This window comes from Artemia sp. Qi Xiang Cuo, chromosome 19, assembly GCF_049724085.1.
Source record: "Artemia sp. Qi Xiang Cuo chromosome 19, ASM4972408v1, whole genome shotgun sequence".
Taxonomy (NCBI): domain Eukaryota; kingdom Metazoa; phylum Arthropoda; class Branchiopoda; order Anostraca; family Artemiidae; genus Artemia; species Artemia sp. Qi Xiang Cuo.
In genome coordinates this window covers 51,130,044-51,155,649 of record NC_142812.1, presented here as the reverse complement: position 1 = coordinate 51,155,649, position 25,606 = coordinate 51,130,044, and the positions used below count along the sequence as shown (strand labels likewise).

The 25,606-nt window shown below is 35.9% G+C and overlaps 1 protein-coding gene across 5 annotated transcripts in view; it reads right to left on the bottom strand.

The window, feature by feature from the left end:
- The window catches only part of LOC148940973 (uncharacterized), a 368,976-nt gene that overhangs the window by 258,241 nt on the left and 85,129 nt on the right, over window positions 1–25,606 (bottom strand). For all 5 annotated transcript variants that reach the window (XR_016143387.1, XM_089105391.1, XM_089105390.1 and 2 more), the window contains exons 5-6: window positions 12,123–14,274; window positions 586–844 (exon numbers count right to left, since the gene is read on the bottom strand). Coding sequence is in view for 4 of the 5 variants with exons in the window: in XM_089105391.1 (XP_088961517.1) it covers window positions 586–844; window positions 12,123–14,274 (2,411 nt within the window). In the remaining variant the exon portion in view is untranslated. The remainder of the gene's footprint in view (window positions 1–585; window positions 845–12,122; window positions 14,275–25,606) is intronic.

Sequence of the window (25,606 nt, the reverse complement as noted above, 5' to 3'; positions counted from 1 at the left end):
GAGGAGTTCACTTAAACCTCTAGCTTGGAACTCCTCCAACAATTCAGAGTTTTCAAATTACTGATCAATAGCAACTAATCAATAGCAACAAACTTTAATGTATTTCCACGGTGAAAGGGGTGCCCTGTGGCAGAAGGGCACCCTGCGAAACCGGGAATGGTACTTTTTTGCGGTTTTGAATTTTTTTGTAGTATATTTTGTCTTTGTCAATTATGTTTGGCTACCCAAATTCAAATTTCAAATAATAATTGTTGTTTTTAAATTAGTGTAGGTGAGATTAAAGTTTGAAATTAAGTGAAAAAGATTATTATGTCACCGAGAGGAGAGGAGGTGGGATTAAAAAAGCAACCAAAAAAAAAAAAAAAACAAAACAAAAAAAAAAAACTAATCGGAAATAAAGTATATAAGTCCAATAATAAGTTTAGGCTATCATGATTTGATCTTTTAAATTAAATTATCAAATTGATTAAACACACAGCCATAAGACAGTGATTTAAAAAGTTCTGCGAGGATCTTCGGGCCAAAATTGCTCAGTAGTTCCATAGCAAAATGAATTTTTTTTTAATATTATAAAATAAGATTTACCTTCGTCAGAGCTTGGCGTTGCTGGTCTCGATTTTCTGCCACGGCTGCTATGGCTTCGAACACTACCACCGTCATAATCAGCTGATAATGTTGCCACATTAACAGCAGTCAAATTAGACTTTGATCGATTTTTAAGGGTTGCTGAAGTGTGAAATAGAGGGCTCGAGGTGACACTAGACCGACCATTCTGCTTCTTAGTCAAAGGTGACTGGAGCATTCTTTGTTTCCACTCCAGGAGTCTAGTCATAGACTCTTCTTTCTAGAAGAAAAGAATTAAGGTCAATTATACTACCACGCTACTTTTGTCTTGTCTTAAGTCCTGTTTTTGTCAATTCATGTCTTTAGTCATGTCTAATTAGTAAAAAACTAATTAGACATAAAAATTAGCTTTTAACTGAGCCCTTAAACAACTCTCCATGGTGTTTCAGTGCAATGCTAACATAAAACACTGAAACACTAAAACATGCTAACAAAAACACTGAGTACAAAACACGTATCTTAAAGAAGCAGAAACTTCAGACAGGCCAGACTTCAAAATCTAAACCATATCTACCATTAACAACAATTCCGGATGGGTTAAAAGTCAAAAAGAAAATAATATAATTCATATAATTTAGCTAGGAAGAAAGTGAATACATCATATGATGCTTTTCTTATGCTCTTTTCAAATTCAGCAATTGCCTCTAGGGCAATTTCTTTTTTAGCCCTTAGTGGGGCCCCAACACGCAACTTATTACCGTGTCTTTAGACTTGTCTAATTAGGTAAAAACTAATTAGATATAAAAATTACCTTTTAACTGAAGAAAGGAAGAAAACGAAAAAATTAATTGATACCTTTTTTTATGTTCTTTCCAATTTCAATGATTGCTTCTGGGGCAATTTTTTTTAAGTGGGCCCCAACACGCAACTTATTCCCTTGTCTGTAGACTTGTCAAATTAGTTAGAAACTAATTAGATACAAAAGATAGTTTTTTACTCAGCCCTTAAACAAATCCCTATGATTTTTCAGTGCAATGCTAGCACCAAAAAAATAAAAAAATAAAAAAGATAAAATAAAAAAAAAGCGAAAAAGAGGACACATCAGTGCTACCCATACAAAGTTGTGATTTTCCTTTCTATTCCAAGGTGGGTGCTTTAAAACTTCCTGTTTGGAGTTTTTAATAATAGTGATTCCAATGGTATACTTTTGTTTTGCTTTGATACTATTTTCAATGGGCTTCAGGCTCTTCTTTAAGATTCCTGCTAATTTGTTTTCTAAATAGCATTTTACTATTAAGAATCAACATAACAATAATTACTACTCCTGAATCAGCTACAAATAGCAATTTTTTCTCAAACGAAATTTTTATTTATTTATTTAGAAACACATTTTTAAACTTTTGGTCCCTATGGGTGGTTTTGAGCCCTTTTAAGGGCTCAAAAAAGAATTTGCCCCAGAAGCGATTAAAGACAGTAGGTGATTTTTTTTTCAGGGGTATAAAAGGAAACAGTAACCGGTTTGACCCATCATGACCCAACCCATCCTTAAGAAAACGAAAAAGAAGAGGAAACGCGGAAGAGGACCAAATACCGCTGGATAAAAGAGAGAAAAGAAGAAGAATTTAAAATAGGCATTAGAAAAGGATTTTCTATATTTTCAATATTATTGTCTATTTTTGAATATAAAAAAAGACAGTAGGTGAAGCCATATTTTTCCTTTTCACTTTTGTAACAAGGTAAATGTCATCTCTTGGGGAACATTGGCGAAAATAGAAAAAATCTCAAATAATTGGATATAGACTACTGCTTCGAAACAAATCAGCAACAGATATACAGAGAAAGGGAGTTTTAAAAAGGGAATTTCCTTTTGGGATATTCACCTATGTTTTTAACTCGTTTCACTTTGGGTAAAATGTAGAAAAAATCAAGTTTTTGCACCTGAAAAAAAGGACCAACATTATAACTTAAAACAAGCAGAAATTATTTCGTATATGAAGGGAGGCTACCCCTTTCTCAACCTTCGCCCTTTGCGCTAAAATCTGAAAGTTCTTTAAAAATACTTGTCATTCAAATTCAACACCATTGTGTCTGAGCAGTCTTTCTTAAACAATTGAGACAAATTGCTTCTGAATTTGCCAGAGAATTTGTCCACATATCTACATACTTATCACATACTTACCAAATATATATTTTATTTCTATATACAATTCTTCCGATTTTGATATTATATAGAGTTAATATATAATATATTTATAAATTTATAGAGTTAATTGATCCATCAACTTGCCTCTCAAGCCTAAAATATGTACTGAAAGAGATGTGCCTCAATAAATGGGAAGAGGCGTATCTCACTAAACAACAATTCCAGATGGGTTAAAATTCAAAATCAATTTGGACGACTCCTACCATTCTATAGTGGTAGCTTTCAATTATAAATGGTATAAAACTTTCAATAATTGCGGGGTATTACCCCATACCACCAATTTTTACGCTTGGATGCAATTCAACAGAAAGCATTCAACTCACAATCCTTGAAACTATTCGTGATGATGGTGATGTATGCTGAAAGACAGTGTTGCCCTGTTTATTCTTCAGCCCATTTACTCCAAAAATTTATCCATGTTTATAAAACAAAATTTATCAAACGATCATAGGTTCAAAACTGATTAGCAATAACAAGCAAAATTATGATTACTTAACATATTACATCTAATTCTATTGAATTTATTTTGTAAAGATCAAATATTCTGAATAAGCTTGCTTTTAACAGGCAACATTCATGAAAACATTTTTAGAAGAAACTGAAGACAGGCGAGCACAAGTGTCAGATTTATCGGCTACCGAAAAAATGCTCAGTCCGACATCTGTACTTTGTCTACAGTTAAAATTTGCAACTAAGTTTTTGTTTTTGTTTAAATACCGGATTTGATGTTAGCCACTTAAATTATACTTGAGAATATAATTTAATTAGCCGTGAGAATTAAGAAGGGCCCTATATTGGAAACATAGAAGAGCGGTTGGATGTTAAATCTGTAGAAGCATCCCTGCACTAGAATGAATAAAAGAGGTGGCGGTAGAGGATGTTTTGAAAAAAGTGATCGTGACAGAAGCTCTGGTATATTGCAGCGTTATCCAGATCAAGGGCATAATCCGGATGCTATCTGAGGGTTCATTTTTTTTTCCAGGAAATATTGAGGGGGATATTAAACTCAATCAAACGAAACTAAGCACATCCAGGTTGTCAAAATGGCGCATGCGTAATATCTCCGGAACGACTGCAATATACAGAGATATAATACAGAGATTGCCATGGAATCGAAGCTTAGTTCAAGAACCGTCCTAAACCTTATTTCAAATTAAACAAAATTTATGCAGTGATTATGCTGAATTAAATCAAATCCAGCGCTCAGATCACCTTATGCGAATTGAGAATTTGATTTGAATCCCATAATTTAATTCTTAAGCTGAAAATTTGAAAAAAATATTCATTCTATTAACTAATAATAAAACTTTGGCAATCAAAAACTAGCTGAACTTTAAATAAAAAAAAATCCAAAAAATAAGTTTCGGAAAAAAGCTGCCCCCCCCCTACCCATTCATAAAGCTTTTAAAGGCTATTGCGTCATTTACGGTTTACTGAAAACCGAATATATTTTAAACATTTTCCTTTTACTTATATTACAATCTGTTACCTTAAGATTTGTTGTGATTATTTGTTCGTTTCGGGTTTGATTAAAATGTCGTCAGAAAATGGTTTTTAGGGTAGTTATAAATGTAGGACCAACATGAGGACAGCAATGAATGCCGTTCAAAAATATATAGCCTGGTAACGAAAATACATTACTGACATCTATGGCATACCAATATATAAATCTGCATAAAAATATAGATGACGCATACGGAAAAATATCATTCCACTCATTTCAGCACTTTCTAGAAGGCCTTTACTTTAAATTCTAGCCACTGTTTAGGCAGAATTTGTTGCATTTTCTGGGGAAGCGTGAAGTGTTAAGGAATTTGAGAGAGAAAAAAAATTCGGAGTTGATAAAGGGTTTTGGGTGGAAAAATTGTTGGAGAAATGGATGTTTTATTAGTAGTAGGAATCTGGCCTGGTTTATTCGTGTGTGCCTGACCCAGCAGGAGGGTATTCTACAATAATTATCTTTATATTAGTGTATTTGTATGTGGTTTTTCTTGTTTTAATCATTTTTCTTAATTTGTTTAATTGATTCTTTTAGCTGTTTGTGTACACTGTTTTCTTCTTTATTTAGTTCTTTGTCACCTCAGCCCTGTGGGATTTTTTGTGTGTCAAATATACTATACTACACAATTGGGCATACCCTTCAATGACTGATTATAAAGTAGGTTTCGTTACAACAAATAAAGATGTCAGATAACTGTGTGGTAGTCGAATATATTAGGCATGATTGAGATGCCATGTAGGAAGCACATAGTATGACAGAGTTTTGAACAAAATCATAGAATAAAATCTTAATTCCTCAAGCAGATATTTTCTGAGACCACAGTTGTAAAGAATAACAAAATGAAAAAACTCATAAAGAAGAAATGAATGAAGATACTCGCGCCCAGTGAAAAAGAAGAATGTTATGCAAATATTCGGGTCACAACCTATGCTCAACCGTCCTCAGTGGGGAATCAGGGGTAAGAAATAAAAATAGAGATAAAAGCCCACATGGAAATATGAACTGACAAACCTTAAAACCAAACGCTAGGATAAAAGAGGACCTTTCGAAGCAATGCAAGTTGCCCTTTATTCCCGATTCTACATCAGTGGCAGATCCAGCGGGGGGGCGATGGGGTCACCCCCCCTCCCCAACATAGTCTAAAGCAGTGTAATTTACTTAATTAACGCAAGTTTGCGTTAATTAAAATTACTCCTAACGCAAGTTTATCGGATCAAAATATTTTGCGCCCCCACCCCTCTAAAAAAAATCCTGGATCCGCCACTGTTCTACATTAAGGGCAGTTGACCGGAGGTCTCGACCGAAATATTTACACTCCATTCTTCTTTTTTTACTGGCTGTGATTAAACTCGTTTTTTTTTTCTTCTTTACAATTTTTCGCTTTGGAAACTTTTCGAGGGAAACAATTTCGGGGATGCCGGGATGTTTTATGAAAAACGATAAGGAAATTTCAGGATACCTAAAAGGCTATGAAAACAAATAAGTGCGAAAAATATTAAAAAAAAAGTAGCCGTCTGACTAGTAGTGGAATTGCACCAAACATGAAACACACTCAATAACTGTCATCAGGGCCGTATCCAGAGGGGTAGGGGGTGGGTTTGGTGTTGTGGGTAATGGGTTTGATCCCTCCCCCCCCCCAAAAAAAAACTCTCCCGACTCATAAAAAACTAACAAAATGCATATAACCAAGTTTTGAAGATTTTTGTAAAGTTTATTTCATAGTTCCCTCATCCGAAAAATTGACCCCCCCCCAAACAAAAATACTAGATAAGACATCGACTCTCATTAGCCAATAAAAAGTTGCTGAAACAAATTTCACAGAGAAAGCAATTAAATTTTAGCCCAACTGATTAAATTCCAACAAAAATCCTCAATTAACACAAAAGCAAACCTTTTTGTTTCTTGTTCTATAGTGCTATGTATAGAGAGTTTGATTATTTCTTACAGGGACAAGAACCTTATTAAAAATCAAAATTAATATTATATTCTACGAAACGTAAATAAAGAAAAGTTGTGGAAAAACCCTAAATAAATCTAAATTATTTTCCGCCAGATCTTGTAGAGAAATACACATGCCAGTTATATGTTCCTTAGGGAAGTTTTATTTCAATATTTCATTTTAATTATTTACTAATTATTTATTTATTTTATTTCGTTCATTTTATTTATTTCAAAACTTTATTCAAAATATTTTATCTCAACCAAGGCCGTACCCAGAGGGGAGGCTAGGGGGGGTTTGAACCCCTCCCGAAATGTTTTTTTGGCTCATAAAAACGTAACAAAATGGATATAAAAAAATTTTGTAGGCGTTTTTTGAGGTTTTTTCGAGTAACCCCCCCCCCCCGAAAAAAAGTTTGAGTAAAATCCTCTCCGAAAAAAAATCCTGGGTACGGCCTTGATCTCAACATTAAGGAAGATAATAAATTCGAAATTTGCTTCTCAACAATTTCTCTAATTTACCCTTAACATAGCTGTATCCTTATCTAGTTTATCCTCATCCTCCTACTAAGAAGAACTGAACCTGATAATTACCAATGAATTCACAAGTTAGGGCACAGTGACCCTGCAATCCATTAAGTATCTTCATGGGAATACAAAACAAGACTGTTAGCTGAGCCTAGGAAAACATAAAAACAGTAGGTGAAGCCATATATTTCCTTTTCACTTTTGTAACAAGGTAAATCTAATCTCTTGGGGACGATTGGCGAAAATAGAGAAACAGTAGAATAATTGGACATAGATTATTGCTTGGAAACAACAGCAAGAGATAATGATAGAAAAGGACTTTTAGAAAGGAAATTTCCTTTGGAATGTTTACCTACGTTTTTTAACTCGTTTTATCTTCGGGAAATTTAAAAAAAAATCAAGTTTTTGCAACTGAAATTAAAGAGCAACATTATAACTTAAAACAAACAGGAATTGTTTCGTATATGAAGGGGGGCTACCCCTTTCTCAACCTTCACTTTTTACGGTAAAGTCTGGAAGTTCTCTAAAAATACTTGTCATTCAAATTCAACGGCTCTTGTGATTGAGCAGTCTTTCTTATAGAATTACGACGAAAAGTCAGATTTTAGCGTAAAGAGCAAACGCTGAAGACGGGACAGCCCCCCTCGTATGCGGAATAATTTCTGTTCTTTCATGTTGTATTTTATTATTTATTACTTTATTTTATAAATTTAATTTCTGACTACTTTTTAAATCACGTCAGGAAATACCCCCTCCCCCCATCTAAGTGTAAAATTTTCCCTGAAAGTTCCTCCCGTAAAATTTATACGGGAAATTCTCCCTGAGGAAAATCATCCAACCCCCGGCAGTAACTTCCCCTCATCAAAAAAAGTTTTCTGTTTATTTCCCAATAACAAATGCTATATGGAAATAATGGGCAACTTGAATAACTTACTTCTTTTTCTAAAAAGGTTGCGGGGGTCATTTCATCCCCAGGGGCATAATTGTTGGACTTTTCAACTATGCTGAATCGAATGGCAATTTTAAAGTTTTGATCAGATGTCTTTGGGGGAATATGGGTGTAGGAGGGGGGGGGGGGGGGACTGAAGTCTCTAATATAGTGTTCTCTGAAGAGCTGAATCTGATGGTGTGATTTTCACTAAGATCAATTTACTCTTTCACGGTGCCACCTATAGTAATATATCACAAGTGACTATCCCTACCAAATATTACTTTGTATACTATAATTCTTCACCACTCGCTTGTTCGTTAATTTTCCTCTGTTTTGTTACTTTGCATATAAACCGGACAGATACAATTGCAATATACACGGTTGTTCATATGTTGACAAAAAGTATCTCCTTTATGAAATTGAATAAAAAAAAACAGTTTTTTTTTTAACTAAAAGTAAGGAGTGACATTAAAACTTGAAACGAGCAGCAATTATTCCGTGTATGGAAGGGGCTGTCCCCTCCTAAACGCCTCGCTCTTTACGCTAAAGTTTTTTTTTTAAGTAGAGTGTTGAAAAAGAGTCAAACTTTAGCGCAAAGAGCGAGGCGTTGTGAAATAGACAACCACTTTTATAACAGATTAATTGCTGTTCGTTTTAAGTTTTAATGTCGCTCCTTACTTACAGTTGAAAAAAACTTTTTTTAATTTAATTTCTGAACAATTTGTCAAACTAATGCAGGTTCAATTTTGGCTGACTGTGCATGAAAAATTAAAACACAATTTGTATATTAATTTTGGCAGATTTATTCCAGATATGAAGGGTCGTCCCTTTCTTAATACCTTGCTCTTTACGTTAAAGCTGTTAGCACTTTTAAAAAGCTTCATATTCTAATTAAACGGCCCCTGTAATTCAATTTTAGTAAACAGTCAAATTTTAGTGTAAAGAATAAGGTATTGAGGAGGGAGCAACCCTTCATATATGACATAATTTCTGTTCGTTTTTCAAATAATGCCGGTAAATCAGACTCACCCTTTATGAAATATACCCCTCCCCCTCACGGAAAACTCTTCTGTGGAAATTCCATCCAACGTAAAGTGCACCCCCACCGTCATATTCCCACCAGACAGTTCCTTCCTCGCTGAGAATCCCCCGTTTTGCAAAATTGCTTGTGGATGATTCACCCTGAAAAATTCTTCTTAGCATTTTTTCATTAGAATGAGACTTTAATTTCTAATCGGTTTCTCGATCTCTCCAGAAATGCCCCCTTCCGTGGAAATTATTTCCCAGAAAATAAAACACACGGAAAAAGCCCCCGGATAATTTCCCCGGAACATCTCCATACAAAAAATTTGGCGAAAAAATGTAAGATAATTAAAAATAATAATTTCGTATAGTAATTCTGTCAAAACCCCTCATTGTAACATTTACCCTAGAATATTCACTCATCAGAAATTTCTCTCCCAAACGAAGATTCTCCCATAGAAATCCCCCCAAGCATAACATCCCCCCCCAAACAAAATGGCTGTATGCTTCCCAATAACAAATATTATATGTAAACCATGGGCAAAGTTCACAACTTGCAGCCCTTCCCCCGGGGACTGTGGCGGGTCATTTTACACCTAAAGACACAGTTATTAGATTTTTCGACTATGCTGAACAGAATGGTTATCTCAAAATTTTGTTCCGGTGGCTTTGGAAAAATGAGCGTGAGAGTGGGCCTAGTTACCCTCCAATTTTTCCGGTCCCTTAAAAAGGGCACTAGAACTTTTAATTTCCGTTCGAATGAGCCCTCTCACGATATTTCAGGACCACTTGGTCGATACGATCACCCCTGGGTAGCAAAAAAAAACAAATTAACACGCAGTCGTCTTTCTTCTGGCAGAAAATAATACATAATCCCACATTTTTTCATATAGGAGTTTTAAATCTCTCCAACAAGGTTATCTGAAACGCTGAATCTGGTGGTGCGATTTTCATTAAGATTCTATGACTTTTAGGGGGTGTTTCCTGCCTTTTTCGAAAATAAGGTAAATATTCTCAGGCTCATTACTTTGGATGGGTAATACTAAACCTGACGAAATTTATAATTTGAAATCAGCATAGAAATCCGATTCTTCTGATATATCTATTGGTAACAAAATTGGTATCCGTTTTTTAGAGTTTCGGTTACCATTGAGCCAGGTAGCTCCTTTCTTACAGTTTGTTACCACGAACTGTTTGAACTGTTACCACGAAACCATTTTTAATGCAGCTTCCCAATTGCAATAAGATTCTTACATTATTCGTACTCAAGAATTTCATTTTTAAGTTGAACAGAACGCATACACTATGCAGGTTCAGTTGGATTTTGAAACTGATAGTCAACAGATTGTTGCGACAGCTGAATCGTAAGTTTGTAGAATTTTGTTTTCTTTTGTTATTTTTAAATACATTTTCTTAATGTTTAATACACAATTATTGAACGCTTGATAGATTAAAGAAAATACAATCTTCTTTCTTAAAAATTTTTACCCCCCCCCCCCCAAAAAAAAACATTCTTTTGAGACAAAATTTAGCTGTAGCCTATGTACAAGGACAAGGTTGGGAATTGAAGATTGAAACGGAAGTGACCCCAAAAATATGATTTATAAAAAAAAAATTGTATGTTATTGCCTATAGCAGGGGGGGGGGGGGTAGGGGGCTATCATTTAAAAATGATAATACCTTAATTTTTTTAATTGCAAGCAGAGATGCCAAAAGCTAATTATTTTTTTTTTCATCTAAAGCAGAGATGGAAGAAAATGATATCAAATTCCCTGGGAAACCATATAAATATTTGGATAGACCCAGGGCCCCCCCATTGGGACTTGTTCATTGTCTTGGGTATTTTTTATTCCTCATAGGCTACTGGCCTAATTTAGTTTTGTTGCGTGCTCACTTTAATTAGATTCCTTGGATCTTATTGAATGCCACGGCGAATCTATTATCTATTTATACAGCTATTATGCAAGGGTTCCAAAATACCACAGCCATTTTGTCTTTACCAGATTTCTACTTCTCTTGATGAATAACAAAGAAGACCAGCGTCCAGCCAGCGACTTGCGAAGTTTTTAACTCATGAATAGGCCCGAATCTTCCGTAAATTCAAGCCAGGATTTGAGAAAGACTGATGAAAATATTAATGTTTTCGGTCAACATTGCGCCGCCAGCGCGCCGCCGACATCTCACCGGAGGCGGCACACCACCTCTGCTATTTTTAGCCCCGCCACCACCGGCCTTCCCTTATCGGCGCTGCGCCGGGGTCTAGCCAGACTTTTAAATTGTATGAAAAAAACGGCATAATTGTACTGCATTGGCAACGCTGGTCTGTTGGCCAACCAACTGAGCCAGTCGTTCTTACATTTATATTTACTGTTTATTACGCATGTCACTTCTGGTTTGATTAAGATAATGTATTTGCTCTTATTGTTTAGATTTATTGCTGATTATTAGATACTATAATATTTGGATACAATTGGATATATATTTATATATATATATATATGTTTTTATTTTTTTGTTTTATAATTTTAAGTTAAAAGGTGGTTAGAAGTCCAGCCACTCACAGAACTTTAGTATTTTATGTGGTTGTTTAGTTTTTTGAAGAATATAGTTATATATATTGTTGTTTTTTGTAAAAATAAAATAAATAAAGTAGCTATCTATCTAACATTCCAAGTCTTCCGAGAACATTTCTCTACCTAAAATGATAGCTAAACTTAATTTCGGTAAGTCTAAAATTAAATCAAATAGTTCCTCTTGGGCTACTTGTGGGTTATATGGCCTCGATAGATGTTTCGTGGAATTAACCTACAGGTCCTCTTCTTTATCAAAACTGCGGCAGCTGGGATCGAACCCTAGGCCCCGTAATACCAAGCAAAGATGAGTTCACTGCGCTACTAGAGAACTTAGATAGGCATTACGAATAAATAAGGTAGAAATAATTAAATTGTTTTCCCTGGCGTAGTGATTTATATCTGTAATGGTTTATATATTTGTTTTTTTATGTTAAATAAAGTCAAAAGTCAAATACCTAAATGAGCACCAATGGTATGTTTTTATTGTTGCATAAACAGTAAGCTTTTATTAATTATTTATTTATTTATTGTAAGCACAATTATTTTATTTATTTTAACACAGCTATTTTATTTTATTCATTTTATTTACAAACAACTATTTTATTTATTTATTGTAAAGACAATTTTTCAGCCGGAGAGACGAACTAAATATTCACTTTTAACGGGACATTAAAACAGAACAACGGGTCACGGGACGAAAAATAGAAATTTTTCATCAGGTGGAACTGAAACCGAACAGTCGATCGCCTCGAAATTCGATCTCCGTCAGAAGTTTTAAGCCATCTGTAGTCAACACATTATCAAACATCTCACACCCTACAAAGCTTAAGAGTAAAAAGAAGAGAAATTCAAAGAACTTACAGAATTGGCCGTGTCCACGTCATTTTTCTTGCTCGGTAGACGTGCACTTTTGGATCTTATGAAGCCAACTTCTTCCTCTTTCTTCGAAGCGTCTATGAGGTTATCGTGTGAAGTAGACAAAATAGCTGCAAAACTTTCAACAGGGTTTATATACGAAGCCCAAAGAGAGCTTTTCTTGATGTCTAAGGAAATCTCCTCTGTCTTAGCTAAAGTCGGAAAGGCCTGAGCCTCTAAACTCTTCTTCTTCTCAAAAAGTAGTTCTGCGTTGTCATCCCCACTCTTCAGCTCCTTCGTCCTAGAACTATCCTTCAAGGGACCACTATACTCCTTAAGGAGAGTATTCCTTTCATATTCATTAAGAATGTTATTGGCACTTGTTACACTTAGATCTAAATAACTTTCACCGTACTGAGCACCGGAATGTGCGTTATCTGCACCAGAATCTCTTGCGGAATCGTTAGAGGTAGTTTCATAGGAATAATGAGGATTATAGGAGTGAAGGTATGCACTAGTATTATTGATTGATTGGTTTTCGTTATTGTCGTCGATATCGTCGTTACTAGTAAATTGTTGCAGAAAATTTTGGACAGAAGAAGTAGGTAGTTTTTTGCCATTTTCAGAAGAATTAAAGTTGTCTCTACTAATACTGGCCGCCTTACTTTTATCTACTGTTATGTAGTTTAAATGTTCTTTCTTAGCACTTTTAAGATCACTTTCTCTTTTAGATTCATCAGTACATCTTTTCTGACTTCCAACTAAATTACTATCTTGAAAATCGTATTTAGAAAAATTCCCGCTGAACCGATCGTTTGTTTGATGCTTCGGAATTTCGAATTCAGCACCGAATGAAACAGGAGTTCTTACACCGCTATGCTGATAATTTGTATCTGAGTTAGTCCTAGGATAAATACCACCTGTAAATACACTATTGCCATTATTAGATGGTGCTGCTTCTCGTTTATTTTTCCGTCTAGGATCAGAGTCATCTTCAGCTTCATAATTCACAGGTGTCACTCTATCGCTTAAATAACCATGAGATGCTTTGCGTTCACATTCTGCTGGTAGCATTTTAGGATGTTTGGTATCATAGCTTTGTGGATTGTCTTCAACATGATTGTACATTGAAAAAACTTGATTGCCGTAAGCACTAGGAAAATTTTTATCATATACGTTCAGGTTAAGAGTTCGATTGTCATATCTACCGGACGGAGTTGGAAAATTTGATTCATTTGTAATAACACTTGGAGCTTCACATACCTTAGGAGTGCAACACTCCTTACGCATTGTGGGAGTCATATTACGCCTTTGCCTTGAGCCCAAATTCTTTATATGTACACTTTCACTTTTACTATTTGGATTATGGTCTATAACGTCTCTAACGTTTGAATGGTCATTCGCATGATGAGAACGATCTAGGTACGTCACGTTGCGCCTCACATCAAACGGCGGGTTTCTAGAAGCACTTCGATTCGAAGATTCAAAATCTTCACTATCTCTAAATTGATGGTCATCATGTCTCTTTTCCATGGGTAGACCCTTTCTAGAAAGAGTATTCCCTACTGGATTATCCCCTACTCCAGCCTCGGTAACGTACCATGGACTATTATTGCTGGGACCCTGAGAAGATCCAGGGACGAAATTACTTACCATCCCCGGTCCATACCGAAAGTCCAAAGCCACCTCCTCGGACTGAACTGGCGGTGTGTAAGCATTTTTATATTTGACAATATTTCGCATCTGCTGAGCATACCCTTCCTCTGCCCAGTACTGATTGTAGTCAACCTTTTCAAGGCTAGACTTAGGACGATTCAAACTCGGTCGACTCGGTTTGCTCGGCATTTCAGCTTCTAAAAAGTCAGCACTATGAGGACGAGGTGGTTGCTTAGGAACTTGAATGGGAACAAAAGCCATTTCTGGGGATTCTTCAATACTATTATTCAACCGTCTTGGCTTAGGGGGAGCGTTTACGTACAGAGGTTGAGGACCTGAGTCATCCAATAATGATTCGGAGCTGAGTCGACCTAAATGGCCTTGGTGGTGAAGCGATCTTGTACTTGAGCTCCCGTGGAAACCAGAGTCACTTTCGTCAGGGATTCGACTCGTAGGAGTCCCAGATTTTGAGGCAAAATTTCTGAGGTTTCTTTGCTGAGCCCTGAAAAAGAAATAATTATAAGTGGTCAAATCCACATTCAACTTTGAATAACAAAAGTATCATTAATAACCTAACAGTCTAACAACATTTTTTTTTTCTTTTTTTTTTCGATTACAGGAAGGAGATGCTTTCGTACCAAACTTTTAGTCTTTTTGATGCTTGTATGATATACCCCCTGCAGCTCAACAAGCGAAGTTAGGTTAATCCTAATAAAATATACCTAAGTATGAACAAAAAATAATACTTTGGAAACCAATTTGGGCTATGTGTTTGCACATTAGGGGGGTGGGGGTAAAGTACAGCGATTCTGCATGCAAAATGTGTTAGTTACAATTATTCTGATACTATGAAGTAAGATTTTTTTTTCTGATTTCACACTGTCGAAATTCTTTACCCCACTCCCCCTAATAAGGAAATATATAGCCCAAATTATATATTCCCATATATTCTGTCACTTCTCTTTCTTTTCTCACGCTATGTTAAAAGAAACTAGCGAAAGAAACCGGTTTACAGTGCGTCAATGCATGAACAACTTGAGCTGCTGGGGATATATCATACAAGTACAGATTTTTTTTCCTATCTATCTGTCTCTGGCTCTTTCATTCCTACATATTTTTATTCATGTTTTAGCTTTTTTTTTTGTTAGTGTTTTTTTTTTTACTAAACCCGAGTTTTCATACCTATGAAACAAGACAGGTAGAAAAATATAAGGGTAACAGTGTCTTACTTTTTAATAAATGTAGCTAAAGGCTATTGCTTCTTTTTTCCATATTTTTATTTTTAACTTTCTATGTGTTTTACTCTTCTCTAAGAGTCCAATAACACCAGCCCATAAGTCCATAACTTAAGTCCATCTGTTTATCCTTTGGCAAATTGTCGCATTTTCTAGAACGTTAAGATTACATAAAATGTTGAATAACTAGATTTTGCATTTGAAAAAGCATATTTTATCACACTAATGTTTAGAAAAATTTCCAGTCACAAGTTACACAAGAAAAGTATAAAAATAAGTCGTTTTCGTATAAAGCAACTTGATCATATACCTTTAACCAATACTCCCAGTAGCAACTGCATTTTGTAATAAGGAGTTGCAAATTGAGGCAGACACATGCAGAGGGAGCTCCTATGAATACTTAGGATTCATTGCTTTGCGTAGCGCTACAGTGATACAGCCAAGCATCCAATTCTTCAGTATAGAACTCTAATATCCAGAATTTCAAACCATACAATTAAGAAGTTGATACAATATCGAATTTTATATTCTCCCGATCACCAGTGGGGGCGTTAGAGTCCCCCGCCACCAGGGGTCCCGCATCTCAGTTTAGGCAATCCTAAAAATGCAAGGCCGTGTGAATTCACTGTCATATCTGTGCAGCATGGAGCAGTGGTGTTGTTTCACAGTTGAAAAAGTTGGGAAGAATAGGTATATAAGTCTGCAAACCAAGATTAGAATATTGGAAGCTGCGGTGATGACAGTGGTCAAATATGGTTCTGAAGCATTGGCACTCCGAAAAGCGGATGAATATTTGCTAGATGTTTTCCGGAGAAGTTGCCAAAGGATTGTTCAGGGTACCCGACTGACTGACCGCGTTTCAAACAGTAGGCTGTACGAAAAGTGTGGTTCGACCCCGCTTTCTAGGGCTATAATAAGAGAAAGGTTGATATGGCCAGGACTCGTTCAGCGGATGAAGGATGACAGATCTCCGAAGATTGTCCTTTTCGGCCAACCGTCTGGGGCTAAATGGAAAGCAGGTCGTCCGCAGTTGGGGTGGGATGATGTCATAAAGAAAGAGTTAAGGGAAATGGGGACTTCCTGGGAGGGTATAAACAGGGAGACTTTGAATAGATTGGGGTGGAGGAGGAGCGTGCGTAGCTGTGTAGGCCTCAAGTGGCTTGGTGCTGCGGTGAGTTGTTAGTAGTTAATAATATGGTAACGTAGGTACTTAGTAACAAAATATGCCACAAAAGAGTTAAATAAACGATTCGTTCCCCCTTTTGTTGGTACTAGAGCCAACAGAGGGGTAGCTAGGGTTTTCAGTTCCCGGGGACAATATTGGTTTTTGACCCCCCCCCCCTATTACTACCAAAATATAAGTATGAAAGATCTTTAAAGAAAGATTTCCCCTTGCCTCCCCTAGCTAAACCACTGAGAGCGGGATTGAGAACGAGTAAGGGTATTTCTGTGACCATATGGTGGCAAACATGGCGGTGGATTTCATTTTTTCAGAATAAATTTGTCCAACTTTAGAATTTTCAGACAGATTGTCTAATTTTAGGGCGTGCAATATTACTTCGTAATCAAATAGTTTTTTGGCCTATTCATTATTGAAACTGCCCTATGTTGGATTCATCACGTTCTGGAGAGAGGCAATGCTTTTTTCCCATACATGGCACCCGTACCTGGCAGGGATACTCCTTGAAATAGTATTAAGGAGTTCTATTTCTCTTTACCGGTTTGGCATAACCGGTCTCAATCTAGGTCTGAAAGTAACGGACTTATGATTTTGTAAGTCTGTAATATTTTCAAGCACTGAAGCAAGTCTGTACTAGAAAATTTCTAGAATAAATCACTGGTAAATAAATACAAATTAATATAAAGGGAGCTCTGTCTACAACCCCCCCCCCAGACAACAAGATGCGTATGCTATTTTAAATAAGTTCTTCAATTTCCATATAGTAAGTAGTAAGCATGACCGTACTAGACCCTTAAGATCCAAACCGGCGGTACTGATCTCTATTTCGTAGCCCTTGAGCCAGGAAGTGCAATGGGGGATTGGGGGTCAGCCATCCTGTGCTTTCGCACACCCCTCCTGCTTACCTTCCCCAGATTTCTCCAGGTACCCATTTAGAGCTGTGTTGACTCTGACTGAGCTTACAGAGTCACACCACACCACTGACCCTCGTCCCAAACCAAATAACTGTCCACGCCAGGGAACGAACCCGTGCCCTTTGGACAAAGAATTCTCAACCCAGCGCACGTCCACTTAGCCAGGACGGCTTAATTTTCCATTTAATTCACCTGGTTTCACTGTTTTTAGAAGTTGTGTATTCCCATCCGTCATAATGTATCCACATCTCTTTTATTCCAAAGAGAGCCCTTTTTTAGGAAAGATCTCCACGCTCTGGACTGAGCGGAGACATTAGCCAAGGAATACCGGATCTTAATCTCTGTTCACTGTTCTTAATCACTGTTCTAGGAAGAGGAGTAGTTGTCCTTCCCTGTAATTTTGAAAATATCTTCCTTTTGTGTTTCGAACAGTGATGCAGAATCTGTGACGGGCATTGTCCTAATATTTAAGAAATGGGGCAATAGAAAGATTTTTTTTTTTTTTTAGAGATATTAGCGCTATTCTCGATATTCACGATTACTACGCCAATTAAGACGGGCTTAAGATATCTTACTCATTTTAATCTGGTATTGCAGCTAAGATGGGAAGTCAGAAAAGTGACGTACACACTTACGTACAAACATAATTACGAACAAAAGAAAAACATGCGACGTACACACTTTTACCTTTGGAAGCCTAATTTCGAACGAAGTAATATTTATCATAATAAAAGACAAGGAAAATGTCATCAATATATTTGCTAAAGTGTAAATGCAGTGCTAATGGCTCTAATGGCCTCTGGATGTGTATTTATTGTATTTCTTCGTAGATCTGTTAAAACTATTAATTCCAGCCTTGATGACTTAAGGGTAGATGACTGAGAAGCAGATCCAACGTGAGGATGTATTTTAATTTATATCTTTTATTTAGTTGACAAGGCTAGCTTGAAACCGCTTCCGTTAATTAGGAAGGACTGTTACTGCAGACTTAATGAATAGACTTTATATTTTAATTGTCAAAAAAAAAAAATAGTTGCATAAGCAGCGGTGCCAATTCACAACACTGTAGGGGGAAGATTTTATTTAGATGATGACCTTTCATGACCTTTAAAAATCTGTGTATTATAAAAGTGAAACCTTGCAAAATAGATCTTCTGCTTAAATGAAGTACAACAAAATTGTTTCCAGCTTCACAACTTTGCTCAATCCCAACTTATTAGGTTTTAAAGATCTGCAAATACATTTTTTAAATTTTGAAAAAAATGATACGGATTAGAATTCTGCTCAAATAACAGGCACTGCATTTTCAGAACTAGAACCAGAAAAAAAGAAACTGATAACTGAAAGTTAAGGTAATATGTTGTGTTGTTAAAATTTCAATAGGGATAAACCTGTCATGTAGGCAAATTTCAGGACCCTCTAGAGGGAGAAGGAGTGGAAGTAGGTACTTCAAAATACCTTTCCGGGACATAATTTAGCCTGTAGACCCATCCCTAAAAATTTTCGTTTTCCTAACCTAACCCCTTTTCAAAGTAGCCAAAAGTAGCTAAAGTAGAATTTTGCCAAAATAATTAGTAAAATATACTAACATTCAGAAATAACTGATGAATTCAAAAGCTACTAATTTGAAACAATCTAGTTACTCATAAAAAATGGATACCGTCCCATGAAATTAATCCATATTGGTGCAAGTAGAAATACTTAAATATACAGAAATAACAGTAAAATATAATAATATATAAATAACTGATGAACTAAACAGCTACTATCATGAAATGATCTAGTTACCATTAAAAATGGACACCTGCTCATTAATTTAATGTATATTGGCGTTCATCGTTCACGGTCTGACTAAAAATGTCTTACTGAGAATATTCAGTAAGGCATGGCGGATGAATCACGAAATAAAATAAATAACAATCTTATATTTATCATGGAAGTACTTAACAATGGCTCCGTATTTAAGAAGTTTGGTACATCCGTACAATGGTACTTGATATCTTGGATTTATTAGACAGGGAAGGGAAACCTTTTAATTCTTAATAAAGCAAGAAAGGTTTGTCTATCCCTTTTTAGTAATTTAAAGTTACCATCATCCCTAAATAAAAAAAAAAAAAAAATTGAGGAATGAACCGGAATGATGCTTTCTTAACAAAACATGCCTTATGTCAAGAGAGGGAAAACGAAGTCAGCAGTTGGCTATAGGGAAGACGAGCAGCTAAATTATAAAGGGCAAAAACTTCCACAAGTGTGTGTGATACAAGATACAAAGGAGTTTTACATTAATAGACAAGAGGCTCATTGAGGCTTCTTCAAAACAACTATATGTTCAACAAAAACGGGCATTCTATCATCCAGATCATCCACTCCTACTTTGGTCTCAAAACAGAATTGAATTAGACATCTTCCTTAAGTTCAGCAAGAGATGTATGAGAGAAAGATGGAAGACAAACTTCCGTTGAAAAAAGTTAGCACGAAAACACAAGTTCACGTGGATGCATGATTTACCTCTGGTTCTTAGCCTCCTCAAAATGGAACCTAGCTAAAAGAGTGATTAGTGATTCTTTCCCACCTTACAGTAGAACATTTTGGAAGTGACACTGGACAATTGACAATTGACACTGGAACTGAAGAATAATATGTGGTGCCCAACAACTCTAGATAAATACTTGACGAAATATTTACCATTACCAAAGAAATATATTCATATTGACATGTAAAGAAATACGTAAAAATAATAAAAAAAATTAACACCATTTTTGGTTTAGCTCAAGTTTTTACTTCCTCTTTTCGGACATTCAAACACTCGATTTTCGGCATTCGCAAGTTGAAAAGTAGAGTGCCATCCGGTACTTCCGTATTAGCCAGTGCACGCTCGAGAAGTATGCTGAATGTAAGGGTCTAAGAGATCCGGTTTCATAGCCACAAAGACAAATGAGAGGTGACAAAATGCATTGAACTTGTATAATTTGGGCTATATATTTGCACATTAGGGAGAGGGGGTTTAGGTTAGGTTACTTTACCCCCCCCCACGCTAATGCACAAATATATGGTATAAATTAATGTATTATATTTTCATCATTGCTATGCTTCATTATAATTAACTAACATCACTTCTGGAGTCTGTACTGGCTAATACGGATGTACCGAGGCGGCACTCTACTTTTAAATGGCACTCTACTTAATACGGGTGTACCGCCGTCTCTTCTACATGAACGAATCAGTATCATTTCTAAATCTTAAAATTATTATGAACCTTAACATAATCTTAAGACTATTACATAAATCTTAAGACTATTGTGGTTGCAAAATTGCAATAATTTTCTTGTCATCACACGAAACTAATCTTTAGTATAAGTCGATCATTAGTAGATCATTTAACGATGCTTAAAATGTGTTCATTAATCAACAGCTGTTCTCAAAAGCAAGAAGTATAGCCTAATATATATATATATATATATATATATATATATATATATATATATATATATATATATATATATATATATATATATATATATATATATATATATATATATATATATATATATATATATATATATATATATATATATATATATATATATATATATATATATATATATATATATATATATATATATATATATATATATATATATATAGTATTTATAATATACCTTTAAAAAATATATTACGTATATTAACAATTGTATAAGCTCTTCCAAATTCTTAGAAGAAACAACAGCAGGTCAGGGACGTTTGGAGGAGCGGAAAGGAAGCTTGGTTTCCGGATCTCCGAAATCCTGGATTTTCATGAATATCTGGGCCATTCATATTCAAATTGTCGAATAAAACTTATGTTTTTTATTATTGGTCCACCTGAGATTTATTTTGGTTTATTATTCCCCTTATCACTCGGAAAAAAAAGTGCACGTACCTGCAATACACCTGGGCCCCACTTTTAGTTTGCGATGGTTAGCTTTCTCCGAATCTCAGTTAAAAAAGTGTAAATGTTAAATTGTTTCACGTGTGTATGCCCTATCGTAGAATATGCGTGCCCTGTGTGGGCCCCACAAGTGCATAATACGAACTACTTGAGCGACTATCTGGAGGCAGTTCTAAACGGACAATTAAGATTAAACCAAGCAGCAGTATACCACTTATGAAAATGCCAAACCTACGTGACAGCCGTTTCCACTTAATGCGCAAGTTCTGGGAGTCTATACTTTCCTCTAAAATAAATTGCTCACAGTCCCCTCTAGTTGCACCGGTCGTACCAACACCCGTCACGAAAACTGACTGGTGCCACCCAAAGCCAGGACAAGCCATCAGATAAATTCTCTTGTGCCTTTTATTATCAGTGTTGATAACAAGTAATAACCACTGTGTCTGTTTATTTTAGTTGTAAGAAACAACAGCATGTAATCTTGCTTGAGCCATGACTGACTATTGTTTTGATAACAAAACACATCTCTTTTAACAAAACATTTTTTTTCATGAGGATATTGATGGTCTTCATATACTTATGATCAGTGCTACAGGCCCTTCCTTCCTTCCCCAAAAATACCAAGATTCTTAACATATTCTTTAATTTGACCCCATTTCAAGGCCTATCAATTGCTCCACCAATACGGACAAATTATACAAAATAAGATGAAATCAATCTCTCTCCTCTCTGATCTCCAAATGAATTTGACAATGATTTACCCAGTATCCTACTTTACTTTTCTTGCGAAGAAAGTGGCAACCCTAAACACTGGTAACTTCTTCCGGCCCGTGGGTTACTCAGTAAAATTATTCTTAAGTGTTCAGACTTTGTGTGTCCGGCCTACATGTCCAAACTAGTGGACATAAACCGCTCTTTCGTGATAAATATAAAAACCAGGCTCGAAGCAATTCGTTCATTAGTAAAGAACATATTTTTATAACTGTTTTTTCGAACAGACCTGGGCCTGAAGATATATTTAATGTTATGTTCACAGCTACTGGTTTCAAACATCCTAAAAATGTTTACGAGAAAATTTTCAGGTTCACACAATAAGAGCCCATAAACATGTCGGCAAACCCGAAACAATACCATACTTTACAGCATCAAGTATTCAACCAGTGACATACCTTGAGAGATAGGCCAGACAATAGGCCTATTAACTGCTGTACCAAGACCGACAAATTATGTAAATATGAGACGAAATCAATAGTCTATTATACCCACGCCCGCACTAAAAACATGACAATGGAATTCTTTTACAAGTCAAATTACGATATACACCTTTTTTACCTCCCATATCTAATAGCTTTAAACATGATCTAGATGAATTTTTTTCTCTTCATTTTGCCCCATCTCTCCTCTCTGATTTAAAATAGGTTCCGACATGATCTACAAGTAAACCACACCTGCATTGCGGTTTTGCATCATCCCAGATAACCCTTAAAATAAGAAAAAAAAAAAAAAAACAAACAAACAAAAAATGAAATTGTACTGTGAGTATATAAGGTAAAATTCCACCATCCCCATTTAGAAAAAAAAACTCTAAACTGAAGGTAAATAGGGTAAAATTCTAGAGAAGGACTTTTTTGCCAGCTCAGGAGGTAGTTAAGCAAAAGCAAAACTTTCGGAAATACTAGGGTAGTGAACGCGGCCCGCCGGCCTCTTTCGCATACCAGTCTAGCTAATTTGGACCATTAGTCCCTGTAAAATGGCACCGAAAACACTAGCTTCAGAAACTGCACCACTAGTCTCAAATTCGAACCACTTTTCTCACGATGTTTCAATTTTTTTTTTGGTAAATGAACATAGTCTTGCTTCAATTACCCATTGCTTAGGATCCGCCAAAACCTAATCGAAGTCCCGCCCCCCCCGAAAAAAAAACTTATAAAGAGAGTTCCAGCTTTAAGCAGTGAGACAAAAAAGGGTAGACTGGCCAAAGTTACAGAAAATTCGTGGCCATCTTAATAAATCCAATGAGGAATACTTGCTTGGCTTCAGATAGCCGTTGTATGGCGTCACGCGATTCACTTCGGAGCTGAACATTAGTGATTGGCTGGGAGCTACCGACATAACCAATTATATAGGTAGGTAAAATATATTGGGATATTTAAACAGAGATAACTAATTGACAATAAAGTTCGTCTGAAAATACCGAGATGCCTGTAATCCTAAAATTTGAAGCGTCTTTATCAGTGACGTACAATGAAATTTGGCGATTTATAAAACAAATGGCCGAAATATAAGACGATATAGAAAATTGCGAGAAATATCTTAATATTTCGAAAAGTGTTAGCTCCTAGAATGGATCACTCTAATACACTATAGGAAATATTTACGAACGTTGAAGGAATTGCTTTAACGAAAAAAACTAATGGGGTTTGATATGACTTTTATAAATGTAGATATTGTGATATCCATACCCCCAACAAACGTCGCCTGTTCATGGGTGACCAACATGGGAAATCGATTATTTGCAGAAGAAACAGTCGAATCAAAAAAAGAAGAATAAAAAAAACAAAAAAAAACGAAATTGTGAGAGAACGCTGGACCTAAAAAAATCGTAATTGCTAGAATAGGTCGCTCTATTACACTATACTATAAAAATTTTAGGATACTTACGGATTGCGAGGGTAGTTCTTTAACTACATACACCAGCACGGTTTGATGATATACATTTGCACAAGTTCCAAATTTAGTTTAAATACACAGTGATTTTCATAAGGACGCACAAAAAATGGTAAATTATTTCACAAATTTCAGTTTATAAAGTTGTGAAATAATACTTAAACAACGTGTAAAAATAAGGCTAATCCTACAAAAACACAAATCGTCCACTTATTCCTTAGTGAGTGCCACTTTGAATAGTTAAGTTTGAGTTCTTTTTGAGTTCAAAAATTTTTAGTTTTATCTCAAAACGAAAGCAAAAATGAAAATAAATGGAAAACGTTATCGTCACAGATAAAAATTGATCCTTTCAGTAAAATTAATGTCTTCAGATTTCCAAAAATATCACAAATATTAACAAGAACACAGTAAGGACTGTTCTGAGCCACACCTTTTAATTTATTGGTATGATTAATTGACCCTGTCGAATCACCTAACAAATATCCTGTTACGATTGAGAGAAGCCTGCTAATAGAACTGGATTATAAATAACCTTCATTGGGAATGTTGCTTATAGCAAGCCTTTTAAGTGCAGCTCTTGAGAAGTCAGAGCGGGGCTGTTAGTTGGAATCAATAGTGAACTAATCTCTTTCTTTTTTAAAGAAGAGAGAGTAAACCCTCTACCACTTTTCCTCTTTAGGCAAAAATGGGAAGGCGTCATAACATCGAACCGTCTGGAGCACGAACGTCAGGAGCAGTACAAAATCCGACATAGCATCGACAAAAAAATCCGTCAGAACCTCGAACCGTCATAACATCATAAAATTTTAAACCTTTAGTTTTTTGGGTTTTAGGGGGGGGGGAAGGTACCTAGGTTAGGTTACGTATTTAATATATACTATGCTTTACCCCCACTCCCCTTGATGTGCAAATATATGGTCGAAATGTTATGACGGTTCGAGGTTCTGACGGTTCGATGTTATGACGTTTCGTGCTAGTGACGGTTCGTCGAAATGGTAGCACCCCGGCAAAAATGGCTCCGTTACCCTCGCTCTGTGTCTCCAGCAGGCCTGCCATACAAAAAAAAAAGTTGTATTTCAAGTATAGCGAAATGTTCTTGAGCCAAATTTTTTGCGTTTATAAGTGTTCACATCAAGGCCGTAACCAGGATTTTTTTTTCGGAGGGGGTTTTACTCTAAGATTTTTTTTTCAGGGGGAACCCCCCCCCCCTCTGGGTACGGACTTGGTTCACATAGTAAATTTTCTTTATAAGTGTTACATCGAATTTTAATGGTTTCAAAGTCAAATTATCGACTTTCTACTGTATTTCTGTGATCGAAAAAGTAAGCACCGTGCAAAAAATAGTTGAGTAATTGTGGGGTTACGGGGAAAATCGTATCAAATGGTACATAGTCCTAGTACCATTAAGAATGTTGCTTATAGCAAGTGTAACTACAGAAAAGGCAAACAAGTGCTATTAGTTGCAATCGATAGAGGACTAGTCTCTTTTTTTTTAAACACACAGTAAACCCTGTATCACTTGTGCTCTATAGCTGTAGGTGCCTCTGTTATCCACGCCCTAATTTATAACAAAAGATAGAAAAAAAATATATATTGCAATAAAATCAACGAGAAAAAGAAAGACGAATCTCCTACACTTTCATGTTAAAAGTGTGTTTGAATTCTATTGGTTTGCTTTTATGACGTATTTTTACAAGTCAAAAAAAATTTTTCTCTATTTCTGGAGAGAAAAATTGCTCTACCGTTTAACCGATCAAACTACTAAGCGAAAGGGTAAAGAATACGGCGCTGGACTTTACAGTCTCTATCGGTGATGCTGATCTCATTTTCATGACCCTTCAGCCAAGAAGTGCAACAGGGGGCTGGGAGCCAGACACACCCTTCCTGTTTACCTTTCCCAGAGTTCTCCA